This window comes from Eumetopias jubatus, unplaced genomic scaffold, assembly GCF_037043125.1.
Source record: "Eumetopias jubatus isolate StellerSeaLion01/CBP00866 unplaced genomic scaffold, mEumJub1_p1.0 scaffold_15, whole genome shotgun sequence".
Taxonomy (NCBI): domain Eukaryota; kingdom Metazoa; phylum Chordata; class Mammalia; order Carnivora; family Otariidae; genus Eumetopias; species Eumetopias jubatus.
The window spans coordinates 7,522,341-7,537,783 of NW_028274821.1; the positions used below are offsets into that span (position 1 = coordinate 7,522,341).

General features: G+C 41.5%; 1 protein-coding gene across 2 annotated transcripts in view; it reads left to right on the top strand.

Annotated features, from left to right (window-relative positions):
* GLIS3 (GLIS family zinc finger 3) overlaps positions 1–15,443 on the top strand; it is a 437,565-nt gene that overhangs the window by 335,651 nt on the left and 86,471 nt on the right. Inside the window, exons 4-6 of one of the 2 annotated variants that reach the window (XM_088018913.1) lie at positions 3,496–3,657; positions 7,377–7,502; positions 7,797–7,907. In XM_088018913.1, coding sequence (XP_087875039.1) covers positions 3,496–3,657; positions 7,377–7,502; positions 7,797–7,907 — 399 coding nt within the window. The remainder of the gene's footprint in view (positions 1–3,495; positions 3,658–7,376; positions 7,503–7,796; positions 7,908–15,443) is intronic. The other variant, XM_028117293.2, reaches the window with a different exon arrangement.

The following is a 15,443-nucleotide window of genomic DNA, read 5'->3' on the forward strand; positions in this document are numbered from 1 at the left end:
GCTGCCCCCTTGGATCCTGAGAGTTTGTTTTTCTCTTGTCTCTTTCGATATGACCAGTGTTTGAACCACAGGCAACCTCGCGCCTGGTGGTCTAGTTCTACTAGCCCTTGGTGCCTGGGTCTACAGCAGGTTGGGGAAGGAGAGGACCTGAGAGGAGCCTGTTGGTCGAGTTTTGTATAAGGCCGGGTTGGTGACAGTGGCACAAAGCAGTTGGGTGACACTTTGGACTTTAGATCTCAGGATGGACCTTGCACGATAGGAACCTTGATGAGAAAGCCTTTGGCTAAACCCAAGGAAATGCTCTTTCTGTGGTTCTTGCTTTCCTGGGTTTAGATGTTTATTTGCAAGGCGAAACTCAATCATTAAAGGTTTGGAAAAGATGAAAAAAAAAAAAACAGTAATACGAAAAAAGGCATCCATTTACCCAGACACCCAAAGCATCCAGTTTGGGAGTATGTTGTAACAGTCTTTTATATTTCTATCTCAATGTTAGTTTATTTTTAATGCATTTGCATTTAGCTGAATTTATAAATCTAGGGGTAAAATTGCCCTAAGGGAAAGGAAATTCTTGTGTTGAATTACAGGGTTATTCCCATAATGAATGATAATGATTCATTACACAATTGTTTGCTTTCAAGTTTCATCCAGACCCCATTAGAAAAATGAATAGCCCCTCCTTCCTCTTCTTGAAGAATTGTTGGTGTGGCGAGTTCAGTCAGGTGTGGTGCTCTCCAGACTGCCCTGAGGTGTTGGGTGCAAGGCCCCCCATGGAGCCCTGTGTCAATTCCTCAGTGTCTGACTTTCCCGGTTTGGGGTTCATGGTTTCAAGTGAATTTCTCCAACAAGAGTGAGTGGGCGGTATATGTGATGAGCCCCTGAGTCCGAGAAATTGCCTTTCTCTTGCCTTTATTTGTACAACCTGGTGGGGTCAAACCCCTTCACTCTTGATCTCTTCCCCTGACAATCCTGTAGGGCCAACGCAAGCACTGTAGATCCTGGAACCTTCCAGACTTTCCTGCTGCAGAGGAGACCTGTGACATCAGCTGGATTTCTGTGATTTTTACAGATAATCTTTTGATTGTCATTTCCAGTCTGGGTGCTCATGTTTTCTTCCCATCTTTGCTCTTTCAGAACGGTCAGGGTGTTCTGAGACGTAGTTCACTTTTCACTCATTTCCATGGGATGCAGCAGGCCTTTCGGTCTTTGATCACTTTTTCTGCTAATAGTAATAATAGTAATTAATTGACTCTAACTGGACATTTTACTGGACATTTCCATGGGCACTGAACAGGAAAGAACATGGAAATGCCAGACTAACATCCAATTAATGTCTCATCAAGTGGATGGTTTGAATTAGTTCGAGGACGTGTGTGGGATCCCTCTAGTCCCTCTGTAGTAGATCTGGGGGTCTTGTCTGGTGCTCACAGAACCTCATTCATCTATTCTAAAGTGGCTGCGCACCCCCATGTTGGTGCCTAGACAATGCAGCCTTCCCTCTGACCAGGATCTGGGAAGACTTGTACGAGGGAGTGGAGGCTGGGACCTCCCCCGGTCTGGGTCTGCACCCTGGAGCTGGCCCCGGCCCAACATCCATCCTACAAAAGAGCCTTGCTGGGAACCAGGCTACAGGCTTGAGGGGTCCGAAACCACAAGCTCATTTCAGACCTAAGTGTGATCTACCAGGAGACTCTTAAGTCAAATCAACTGAGCTCCAGCAGTTTGCTCCAAGTGGCCCTTCAGAGAGTACCTTAAAACCAGAGGTTTGGTTGGCAGAGCCCTCTTAGCCATGAATTGGGGATTGACCGTGAGCCCCTTTCTTCTCAAATTTGGGACCCCCTTGGAAACCTGCAGAAATAAGCCACTTAACCCCTCTCTCCCTCGAGCAGTGTATCATTATATGCCTTTCACTCTGTTGAAAAAGTAGTGGCTTTGTCAGCAATCATCTTCTGTTCAGGCTAAATTTATTTTTTTGTGAAATAGAAATCAGGAAAACACCAAAATTATTTTAAGCAAAATATCAAAATTGAAATAAACCAACATATGTCTGCAAAACATGTATAACTCTCAAACAAAAATAAGTGCAACTTTCATAAATTTCTTAAAATACTCTAGCATGCGAAATCTGGACGACTTAAATAGACGGAGTTATGACATGGTTGGTTATTCCTTCTCCTTGGTCCATCCGTTCCCAAACCTGGCCAGTTCTCGTCCCTTCATGAATGATATACTCTGTCCTCCATCATCTATTGTAATAAGCAGAGAACCGAGGGATTTTATAAAATGTCTTGTAGTAAGGTTGAATAATACTACCAATTTCGAATGGAAACCATCTTGAATTTACCTTCTTTACTTCTGTTCTACCCCCTGCCCCCCACATTCTTCTCTAAGAAGTGAGGTGTTTTGTTTTGTTTTTTTAATTGTTTTAAACACTGTTTCCATATTCCTAAATTTCCTTTGCAGTGGGAACTCATATGGGATGAAAGTTGTCAAAGTGACATCAGTATTCTGGGGCTTACTATCAAAGAGAGTCACAGGGTAAATGCCCAACTTACATTTATGCCTCATTTACAGGCTTTCTGTAACACATTTTCTTTATTAGATTGTCACTTTCAGGATTGGAATCACTGTGAGCCTCTAATATAGTCACTGATATTTTACCCACAGAAGACATGTAGTAAATAGTCCCATCGATAAATATTATTGACAAACCAATAAAGCCTTTCTTGAAACCTTCAGCCTCTCATTCTCAATTCCTCTCCTCATGAACGAGGTAACATTTCTTAGAAAGACAAAAATAGGTAAAACTATCACTTCATTTGGAAAACGTTCTCAGCACTACATGAATTATGTTCCAGTTCCTTTTTTAAAAGCACGTTACAAACTTTTATCTCATTAGGTTTGGCATCACTGTGTACGCCAACAGAGTCGCTCTTTGGGGAGTTGAGAAACTCCTTGAGATAGTTCAGAAAGTTTATGGTTGTAACGGCCTCATGGACACATGCCTTTTGCATCCTGGACTCTTGGATCTTCAGAAGCTCACTTTTATTCTCGTACATCACTTTGATTTTTTTTTTCTTAGTTTATTAGTTGTAAAAAGTTTCTTCCTTCCTGGTTCCTTCCGTTTAGTCCAACTTGGAAATGGAAAAGTGTGTTAATTTTTAATAACTCTTTAAGACACGCATTACTGTATTTTTATTAACTGAGCCAGATGGTTCACAGCAAATTTTCTCTTACATAAGTAATCACAGAAATCAGTTTGGGACCCAGATCTGGTATGGAAAGTGGCATGTATATTAGTGGAAAAATGCAGTTCACATCATTATGTGGGTATTTTTAGAAGTCATGTTTGTTACTGTTTGGATTTCATCTTATTTTTTTGTTTTGTCTTTTTTGTTTTAGGCTAAATACACACTAAGGACATTTTTTCCCCTGTCCCCCAGACCCAAACATTCAAGCTCCTTCTCAACAACCAAAACTCGTTTTCTATTTTTGCAGTTTGAAGGTTGCAAGAAGGCCTTTTCCAGGCTTGAGAATCTCAAGATTCACTTGCGGAGCCACACGGGTGAAAAGCCGTACCTGTGCCAGCATCCGGGCTGTCAGAAGGCATTCAGTAACTCCAGCGACCGCGCCAAGCACCAGAGGACACATCTGGACACTGTAAGAAGGGCAGGAGCTTTCCAACTTCCAGCCCCAAGCCCTGGGGTGAGGGAGTGCCCGTTTGATAGTGGGCTGGTGAAGGGGTTTGCTTTATGGTCTGCAGGTTATAGGGACAATGCCAAGGGCAGCAGTGGAAGCTTGGTGAAGGTCCAGAAGGGGCCCTGTTTGGCTCTTTCCTCATTTTTCTGTCGTGACAAGTTATCTGAAATATTACAACTGCCCGAGACAGAGGGGTTCCTTGATTGCCTCTGTACAAAGCAGAGTGGGTCACGGGCTGTCACATAGTAGATTGGAGGACAGAGAATGACTACCAGGGACTGGGCATTAAAAAATAAGTATTTAAATAGCAAGGTATGCGAAAATAAATAATATATATACTATTGCTAGAAATAGGAAGTGGTTTTTCTTCCCTGCCCCCCACCTTTCCCTGGTTCTTTTTTTTTTTTTTTGACATAAGAACTTTGGGGCTGGCATGGTTACCGAGTGTGAATCTAGCCTTTTGCTTTAGAAACCACCTGGCATTTTCATCTGAAAGGAACCAGCAGATCTTTCCCTGGGGTTCAGTTTCATTATGCCTTCCCCACCGCCCCCCCCCCCCGCCGCCGCCGTGTGTTAATAGCCACACATCCACTGGCATAACCCCTATAAGAACAGGGGGTTTTCATCATTACACCTTAACTCTCTTAGTGTGGTCACATTTTGCTCCTTTCCTAAGACTTTTCTGTTTTCTGTTATGTTGATTGTCCTCCTTTGCATTTCTTGAGTTTTGATGCCATTTTCCTTCCACGAGGCCAGGTAGTCGGTGTGCTATTATTCTCCACTTAACAAAGCCATCAGGATAAATGTATTATACACATCACAGATCTCTTATCCCCCATTCTTGCAAATAATATATTCATGACAGTACTTTTTCAGTGTTAACATTCCGATGTCTATTATTAAACTACACCAGAATTTGAATTTTGAAAAGATACTGTTATTTCTACACACCTTCTCATACATATTTAAGATTCTTCTGATGTTATAGTTGACATATTTATTAAATTTTATATTAGTCTCTATTAGTCATATTGATAGAAGTCATTTTAGCTATATGTCACATAACCTTTCTAAACAGAATTATCTCCTAATATACATAAACATGATGGTTTGCCTAGTAAATAGCTAAAATATAATTAGAGCAATATGGGCAGAGGATAGCCCCTTTCTGCTCTAGCTGAACTGAATTCAGTGATTTTAGGACCAACAGAATAGAATATGAACTGAATAAATTTGTTGAATAGCAGGATTTTTTAAAAGGTAGAAATAGGAAAAAAGAATAAATTATGTTAAAATGCCCTATTTTGTATGTCTAAAATGGTCTTGGTAGAATCTAATAAATTTTCCAGTTTGTCATTAAACTTTATCATGGAAGAATGAACATTCACGAGACAAGATTGTCTTGAGAAATTGCCTCTACTCTAGCTAGTTATCTGTAGTTTGAAAGAACTATTGTGAGCCTAAGTGTTATGGCTCTACAATACCCTTCTTTACTTGGAGCTAATTTTAGCTAATCAGACTACGAGCATTTTCTAAAATCATTTTGGAATTTTTTTTTAAAAAAATCACTTTTTAAAACTTTTGAGGAAAGCTACCACAGATAATAATTTCATGATTCAGTTCAATGCAGTAGCTTTTCAGACCCAGCTACTTTTATTTTTTCTTAAGCACCACTCTATTAAATCCTTTAAAACCATCGTTCTTCCTTTAAGATGCAAACCTGCCCTCCTGTTTAAATTTTTATTGCATTAAATGAATTGGTAAGCTCTTTTAAAATCATGTAAAAATTAAACATTTGTTTTAAAAAGCAAACTGTAGCTGCTTGAAGAATGTGTTATTTAAATTCAGGCCCCCGTTTCCTTTCATTAAGCACTCCTTATGCTAATGCTGTCAGAATTTTGGATAAAGTATCTTTCTTCAACTCAATGGATTCTTTACTTATAGGAAAATGATTTTCCCGCAAGGATTACCGAGTTCATAATTCTAACCCTGAAAAGTTTTATTGACTGATTTCTCTATTAGCATCTTAATATCTAAACAGGGGGAATGATTTTACAGTACACATGGAAAATACAGTTTGATAAAGTGTAGCATGCCATTTAAAGTTTCAGTAATCTGAAGTAAAAAGACCAGTACCCCAGTAGCACTTGGACCAGCTCCTGACATTGCTATTTTGGCAGACTGATCCCAGGGGCCTGACAGCAGGGGAGAGAGGGAAGCCAGCTGGGAGGAAGGGTGAGTATTCAAGCCTTCTCGGAGAGGCATCTCAAAATCAAATACAAAATCACATTACTCAGTTCTTGTCTTTCCAACCCAAATAGTAGCAACCATAGTAATAATAATGGTATTGATTTATATAACATGTTAATATTCCTGAAGGATTTTTTACGTGCCACATCTCCTCGAGGGCTCAGAATGGGAGTTTATGTGGTCACAGCATGACTGCTGATAAAGATATTATCGAGTTGCCCCCCTAAAGCCAGGGCAGGATAGGGAAGACCAGTGCAAGAAAGCCCATGAACCCAGGGAAGAGTCCCGGGTGGAAGAAAACCTTTGTTTACCCAGTGGAAACTCAGGGGCGAGGGGCTTCCACCCATACTGGCCGACCATTTGCAAAAACTGAGTTACTGAGAGCCTGGTTCATCCACCGTTTGTGGTCAGATTTCTTACGTGTAACGCAGTGCCCAGCACCCCACAAAACCGTGAGACCTTTCGGGTGATTCAGTCAGTCAGTCAGTCAAGGAACAGACACATCACCCTTAGCATTCGTATTGGGTGTGTCAAACTGAATTATGTATTCATGACTTCACCTTGTGGTTGAAATCAGAAATGGTAAAAACAAAAAAGTGAATCATAAATAAGGCTTTCAGCAGGGCAAATAATGCAGTCCACGTATATGTTGGCCCACAAAATGACAAGCTTGCACATGAAAACAGGAAAAAAAAATAAAGAGAAAGAAACGTGAAATTTTTTTCAGGTTTTTTATTTTGTTTTAATTTGATGAGTTTTTCGTCTGTTCTTGTTTTTGTTTGCTCTTTTAACGGAACGGCAGGTTCCTGGGGCAGGGGTCCTGTTCTGGAGGCCGGGTTTCGCTTCTCCTTACATTTCAAATCACGGAGGCGCAGCTCTAATTACTCTCATCTGCTGAGGTCCAAAGTAGAAGAATGACTGGAGGCTGTGACTTAAAAACACAGTTTATCTTGTGATTTTTTTATTGTAGTTCTTAGATTAAACAGAAAGTTTTATTTATTTCATAGCTTAAAAGCCATACTCTCAAACCCTTGCTCTGCATTTTGTTATTACTGCAGGAACAGGTGCTCCAGTTTAAATTGATGGGGAGTGCTCCCATTCATTCATTCCTAATTATCATAGACCAATCACCAGGGACGCATAAATTAAAAAGATTCTAGACTCAGCCTGAGGCTCCACACCTCACATCTGTCAGGAGCATGGGGAAATTGAAGTAGCCCAAACTGATGTTTTCCGTGCCCCCAGCCAAGGGCTTAGACATATAACCCAGGCTGAGTATCAGGACTCCTCTAAACCTGTAACCCCTCTAATATTATTAACGTTCCTCTGGCTGAGTTTTCATGTGCCTGGTGTTTGAAAAACCTACTGTCTCTCACTCACTTTCCACTAATATTCCCTTTTAAATCTCTCCTTCTCTCTTTCTGAATCAGGTTTCCTCTGAAACATTCCCAGTCTTTTCTGGACTTTTCTGCAGCTTCTTTATACCTGAACTCTTAAAGAATGTGTGTTGCCTAGTTTCTGACAGTGCCAAAGATTGTTTTCAGGGGAACATAACTGTAAGTATGACTAGAGATGCTTACTAATAATTTCCACATCCAAAAATGCTACAAGAGTTTTGTGGGGAGAGTGCACCCTTAAAGATGTCTCCTTGTTTCTTCAAAGTTTGCCCTCCTCTTGGCCTTGATGCATACTTACTGGGCTTTCTAATTAAAATGCCCAAGTGTTAAACAGCATTTCACCTCAATCAGTTGGTAACAGTTCATGCTCTGAAGTCCGTGGTCTGAGTAAATCTTCCCCAGTTACCTTTATGATTTAACTACAATTGGTTTCTCTTTTTCTTTCTTATTTAGAAACCTTATGCTTGTCAAATTCCAGGATGCACCAAACGCTACACAGACCCAAGTTCCCTACGAAAGCATGTGAAGGCACATTCTTCCAAAGATCAACAAGCAAGGAAAAAGGTAATTTTAAAAGAATTTATCCAGCCAGGAAAAACATATTTAAGTTACTCTTGCAGTATTGGGACCTTGTGCGGGGCATTGGAATTCTTCTACTTCTCAAGTTGTTACCTGCATTAGACGCTTTGAGGAGAGAGGCATCTCCCGCGAAGTGATAGCAATGCGGTGGTTTGCGTAGCTGCTATAACCAGGTATGAATTCCTGGGGAGGACTAGTATAATAAGAATCAGAGAAAATTAGCGAAAGTCACCTAAACCGGAGAGTGGCACAAGGCTTTTATGGAAATGACGTCCACATAGCTAAAGAAAATTGAATTGGGAAAAACAGCACAACAAAAACCCTTTCCGGAGATAAGTGCTTTTTCATAAAATATCAATTGGCTAAAACCATTTTAGTTCTGATGGAGAAGGTAGGTGTATCTCTAGGATAAGTATAGAGCATCCCTCCCTTTAAGCTTATAAAAAAAAAAAAACACATTTCTTAATAGGTACTGTGTATGGAAATTTGAGAAAGGAATTGAACCTAAGATTACTTGGACATCACTGAGGAATTAATGCATCTTTCAAAGTACATAGAATGCATAGTGTCTTGGATTTGGAAGAAATGTTAAAGATCAACCAGCCAGCCCACCTGACTCTCTCTCTCTTGACCTCCTAAAATCTCCAGCGGGTGGTTGGCCACGTTGTGCCTCCCCACCTTGAGAGCTGAGGAGCTTATTACCTTTCAAGGCATTTCCAAATAACTGAGTTTGTAAGTTTTTGGACCAGCAAGTACCTTCTGACCATGGAAGAAAAACACAAACACACTGAGCTGACCTTAGCTTTTTGAGTGTTCCCTTTGTGTCGAGATGGTACCGATTCACGTAAGGGCCCTTCGTAACAAAAGTAAGGGAAATTTAAGATTCAGCTATGTCAAGTGATTTAAGCCCATGTTGTGATTGAACCCCATGGCCATGGTTTTCAGGTCACCAGCACTTCTACTGAACTAGAATCGTGCATTCTTTCATGGTTTATGGGGATTTAACACTTTTATGTTGGGAAATGCTGTGTAGTCTTTTTTTTTTTTTTTTTTTTTTTTACTTGAGCTTTTTCTTCCTTGAGAGGTGTTAGCACAATGCCAGTTGAGGGCTCATATATGGAAAGAATTTGACCTCTTCCCTGTGAATGAGAAAAATGCCTAGTCGGAAGGATTTGATGGATAATCTTAATTGCATACAAACCCACTCTTGTAAGTCAACTGTTAAAATCATTTTTTCCTCTATAAATACAGTTAAGTCTCTTTTATTGGAATACAGTAAACTGATACCAGGTGATCATTATCAACAGATGATAACAGATGATCAGTCAACATGGACTAAATATATTCCTATATTGAAGAAGAGCAAAGGAACTAAGTGAATTAATAATATAAATAAAATTTTAAGAAGGATACTTAATCTTTTTAAAATAACACCAGGGTTGCATCCTGTTCGCTATGTCGGCAGGACCACCACCTAATGGCTTTTGTCCGTATCTGTGTGTGTATCTTATGAACTTGATGTGATAAGTTATCTTTGTTAAAAAACAAAAACAACACAAAACAGAATCAAAACTCTTGAGGGTTTTTTCTCCTAAATCTGACCATTCATCCCCTAAGTTGTCTGAAATGTATGAAGTTTTACCATGATAGCAAATCCATTATCAGATTGGAGAGCACCTTCACTGAGAAGAACACCTGCCTTGGACAGGAGAGAATGCAGGTCCCACATGCCGGCAAATAAACAACAGTTTGATATTCCACATAAGAAGGTAACCTGGGGGGCGCCTAGGTGGCTCAGTCCGTTAAGTGTCTGCCTTCGGCTCAGGTCATGACCCCAGGGTTGTGGGATCGAGCCCCACATCGGGCTCCCTGCTCAGCGGGAGGCCTGCTTCTCCCTCTCCTCCCCGCTCATGCTGTCTGTCGCGATCTCTGTCTCTCTCAAATAAATAAATAAAAATCTTTAAAAAGAAAAAAAAAGGTAACCTGGGTTGACAATAAGTATGGAAACAATGAGATATTTTCAGGAATTATTAGTTAATTGGTTTCCATTGTTCAAACGCGGTGTGTCTCAGCCTCTATATAAAGGAGGAATAGTTTTGATTGTGTGAAAGATTCTTGAAGCACTAATTAAAAAAAAGAAAATCAGACCCCGAGACTACAAAATAGAAATTTAAAGACAATTTGCAGACAGTCTTCAACAGTCTAGGTAACAAGGATATACTTTCCAGGAGCAGTATTATAACCTAATATCAAATATTGCAGTATTCTCTTAATTTTGTCTTCCAGAAAATGAGGTACTGTGTCTGCAGTGATTTTGCTTTTGATGTGCACCCTGTTTCTTACAAATGGGTGAGCTGGATGTGGCTGCCTTTTATCGCCCATACCTTAGGGACAAGTTTACCAGGTTTGCTCTCCAAATTTTAACCGGTCTTTTAAATCTGAAGATTTTAAAAATCTGTTATGAATCAGGGATAAATTAATCTGTGGAAATTAAAACAATGAAAGTTGGTCCATCCAATAAAAAGAAGAAATGCCACTCCCCAGAGAAGCTGTGCGAATAAACCTAAAATCAGGAAATCCACATTTTCAGACCTTGTGCTGGTGTACTGGCATGTAATATTTACATGGTACAATGTTGTTACTAGACCTTGGAGAGATTCTAATTGCTAACTCACATCAGTGCTTGGTATTTGAAATATTTCCTGGCAGCAATAATAAAAAAAAAAAGAAGAAGAAGAAGAAGTAAGAAACAATAAACCTTTTAAGGCAGAATTAAGATTATTTACGACTTTAATTAAAAATTGAAAACTGGCATCATTTCAAAAAAGCCTTTACAAAAATGTGAATTCATCAAAAATAACCATAAAAATTCCAAGGTGATAAAGGCACAGTGGAGTAATGGTCCCAGCCCTAGGGAATTGTTTTGTTGAAAAGAATAAAACCCTTTTCTGTCACACCCTGTTAGTCATGGACTCGTTTAATATACCCTGCCTGCCTGCTTTCCTCTAATCCTCTTTTTAACCTCCCCCTAGACACTAAATGACATTATTTTGGTCTTAACGTTGCCAGCTTTATGAGGCCCCACTCTGAAATCTGGGCTAGTGACAAGGCACCCTCAGCCGTAAGACAGATGTTTATCAGGAGAAGCAGAGTCCTTATGAGTGATGCCCTGGCCGTGGGCAGATGGTCCTTCCCCACACCTGTTGGATCCTACCGAAAAACCAAAGACCTGAAAGCTTAGCTAAATATTATTCAAGCTATGGAAAGAAAGAAAGAAGAAGAAGGGGGGAAAAGCTCTTTTGCAAAGGAATTGGGGTAATTTGGCTCATTGCATGCAGAAAGTAACTTTTCTCTCTGCCTAATGTGTGCACACCCACACATTCGATCAGCTGATGTACAGTCTTCTTCCACTGAATGTGCCTTACAGATCTTGAGTCCGTTGAAGAGAGGGCTACACGGATAAGTGAGTCGCGAGATACTCAAGTCACCAGCTATGGTCTTGGGCAAGAAGAGAACTTAGCCTGCAGAGCAAAAGGCAGACTCTGTCCTTCAGTTCTGCCTGGTAATGAGTGGCGAAATAAGAGAAAGCTAAGGCAGTAAGCCACTTGAAATTTCCCTCAAGGCTGTGAGCTTTATCAGAAGTTTTCATTTGCACCGTGGAAATGCCCATAAGTGGTGATGGTGGTGGTGGTGGTGGTGGTGGGGTTCCCTTCAACTCTGGCTTGTTATCGAAATGGACTTTTCTTTGAAAGCGAATGCAAAAGAATGCCGGGCCATAAGTTAGAGATGGCACGCATCTTTCGTCCATTTCACAGCTCCCCAAAGGTGCCAGACTCTGGCTGTGATTTGTGAAATGGTTAGTTAACTATCACCTCTGACCCTCCCTGGTTGATGGGTCACAGCCTCAAGCAGGCTGTGATAAACCCAGCACAGCATTCGGAACCTGCATGAATGCAACAAGCACTTCTCTTTCCTGCTTAGGGGGCAGCTCTGGGTCGCTGTCTGGCTAAGACGAGCAACTTATGCAGTGCACCTCTTCCAGTAGAACTAGGGGTTTGTGGACTCTGTTCAGAGCCACCACCACCCCATCTTGCCTCAAAGCTGTAAACAATTTCATTAAGTACCGCAGAGCTCACCTTGCTTTTTGCCCTTGTTAGAATCTTCAAAGAAGATTCTTGTTCCCCTACATGGACGCAGCGATTCGAGGAGCTGCTGAGGCTCTCCCTTTCTCCCGGTTGTTTTCTGGTGTCATCTGCACAACAGAGGCCTGCACAGGAGGCCACACAATCAGAGGTCTTCCCAGATGGTGACTTTCCTTTTTCTCTTTCTTTCTTCCTCCCAGTCTCTCTCCCCCCCCCCCTTCTCTCACTCGGACTCTTAATGGAATGTCAGTCATGGGCACAGATCATGGACATATGATTTCAAGATGAACTAGCCGCCCCCTTCCTCTCACATGCCATAAATCACACTGGAAATCCTATTGGAGGAGTGATGCTTCTATGATGTTGAAAGGGCACTAAAATGGTTTTTGTTTTTGTTTTTTTTTTTTTTTTGTAAGTGAGTCATTCACTAACTTCTATCCTTTAATGACCATTGGTGGCAAATTTCTTCTCTCTCTCTCTCCTCAAAACGATGGTGGGCCATACTGTCCTGCCCCAATGTCCTGATGCCTCAGTTGAGGGTAACTGATTTTGAGAAAGGCGCTGTATATGGTTTTATAAGGCAGATGATTGTGGCCCAAAGTAGTGATGTTAATTAATTCAACTTAAGTGATAAAGAGAAATCATCTTAAATTTAATAAATTTAACGTTCGACTCATAGCACTGATTTGAAGTTGAGACCAGCCACGTGGAGGCTTCCAGTTTAGGGAAGTGACTCCAGCTCTGCTTTGGAGAGCAATGTTACCACCACACAGTGCTGGAGCTGTTAGGAAGGACTTGAGAATCTCTAGATTGGGTGTGGGAAGTGGAGGGGTGGGGTCACTTGCCTATAAAGTAAGCAGTTAGTGAGGAAAAGCTTCTCTTTTTTCTGGAGAGAGCAGAAAATCTGTCTTCAGCCTTGTGAATACAGAAAAATACATACGAGCTAGCGTCTGTAGGCCTAGAGGCCCAGGGTCTTTTTGTAAGTCTTAGAGCAGTGTTGCCCAAAGTGTATTCTTTGGAACACATCCCACAGGATGTTATGAGATACTCCTTTTAAGAAGTTTGTTGTTGTCATATATGTTTGGGAAATGCAGAGCTAAATAATATTCAAGGTTTTCTTCTTGCAAGAATTCTCAGAGCCGGAGACATATGAAATCATCTTTTTCCTCTTGAGCATCTCAACAAACTACTCTTCTAGTAAATTCCTTGAGAAATAATCTCACATAATTTCATTTATTTCATCTAACAAATATTTATTTAAGCACCCATGGGGTGCCAGGCACTGGGCTAGACCCAGTCGTGCAAGTGGGTATAAGACAGATGCATATTTTCTGTCTCCATAGAGCCATGTTGTCTTGATGAAACCCGACAGCAATAAAGAGGTCAACAGAAAATAAGTAGCGTATATGCAGGCAAGGAAACAGTGTGGGGGTTGATATGGAGGTTACAGAGAAGGACCTACTGAGGGGAGATGGTCCCGGAGCACATCTGAATAACCACTCTGGAAATGAGAAAAATGCATCAGTGCACAGTTTTAAAAAAGCACCGTGTACATCAAAATACTGTAGTGGGGGGCACCTGGTTGGCTCAGTCTGTAGAGCAGGAGACTCTTGATCTCGGGTCATGAGTTTAAGCCCACGTTGGGCATGGGGACTACTTAAAAAAAAAAAAAAAAACACTGCGCCTTCCTGTTTGAACTTGTTTTAGAAGAAGGTAGCACAGTAAGGGTATAGCAGCGGATGTCTGGATCATGTTAGCTTGTTCTCCTTGCATGGTTTGTCAGTGTGTCCTCCATCACAGTGGCATAGAAGGACTGGGTGCTAGACAGTGAAATGCACAGCTTTTGTCTCCCACCCAAGAAAATGACTCCCGACGGTCAGCATTTGCGATTCACTGAGCCATCAGCACAGGGCAGGCCCTGCAGCAGCTCTGAGTTTAGGAATATGGCCTGAACTTGCCCTCCTGAAGATGACATTCCAGTAACACACACGGACTCACATGCTTTCGGTATGATTGGAGAAATGCTGTGATCAAGTCTCACACAGAGAAGGCTTCTGGAACATGGCATCTGAGAGTTCCTTTGCAAATGACAGACATTCTTAAGGAGTGAAGTCTTGGGTTCTGTCATTTGAAAGCAAAGAGGAGATCCGTGGGTTTTTGTATCGTCCTCGATGACTTTACAATACCTTGTCATACGTGGCAAAGTAGTTTTACTTCTATTCTCCCTGAAAATTCTGATTGAGGGCAAAAAACGGGGTTGTTTGGCAGAACTCTGGCCAGCCATATAAGGCATGAGGACCCTCTGGCAGGTGCTTTAATAAGCAGTTCGGGCTGTATGGTGCCTAGCACGGCTAGCCTGGGGGAACAGTGCCTAGGTAATTGCTTTTTTGATTGATTGACAGAAGGCTTCTAAGCTTCTCATTCCCTTTCTCTTATTAGATTTTGTGAATTCTTGATGAAAATGGTTTTGGAATAAAAGCATTTAGCTCCGACTCTCTGCTGCCTGAATACATGTGCTGAAATATCATGACACAGCTAAACACAGATCTTCCCGGGCTCCGGGCTGGCTTCATCTCTGTCCTTAAAGTCCCCGCGTCTCTCAAGCAGCCACCGCTCCCTCTGCTAGTTCTCTTGGTCTTCCCTTTGAACCTTGCCTTTGATATCCATGGGAGATATTTTCCCGTTTTGTTTGTATCTTGGCTCTCTGAGCAGCGAAGATTTATTTTCAGGGTGACTTCACGCCCGGGCCTGGATAAGCCTAACGTAAAACTTTTTCCTGGTGGACCCTGGGCAGGTGGTCGTGTCTTAGAGTCCTGTTTGGATTGGATGTCCAAAGCTACAGCCTCTTTTAAGCAGTGCCATGAATTGTTTTATGACTTAGCTTAGGTTACATGCCCTAGTTTTTTTTCCATTTCCCATCTTCACAGCTAGCTCGAAAGGCAAATACAGGTCCTCCGAGGTGAAGGGGGACCTATTTCAGCAGAAGGCATTGTTCTATCACATACCTGCAATCCAGGGCAGTATGCGAATGACAATGGGATGACAGTGTCTTTGCAAATACTTTCCTTCCCCGAGAACTGAATAGTCTTGTGGGTGGCGTCATGGTTCCATGATTACGGTAGCCAGTCTTTCTGGGTCGTGTGGATGCTTGGATGATGGTGCCAAAAGATCCAAACAAGAGCAAGGAAGCTGAGACCCAAACCAGAGGGAATTAAAAAGAAACTTGAACCTGTGTTATTTGGCTCTATTCAGGGGTTATTAACCTGGGCTCCACGGACCATAAAGGGGTGGGGTGGGGCTCCACAGCTGGATGGATTTCAGAAAACTCACGAAATCCCAGAAATTATATGCAAAATGTATTTTCTAGGTAGAGGCTCTA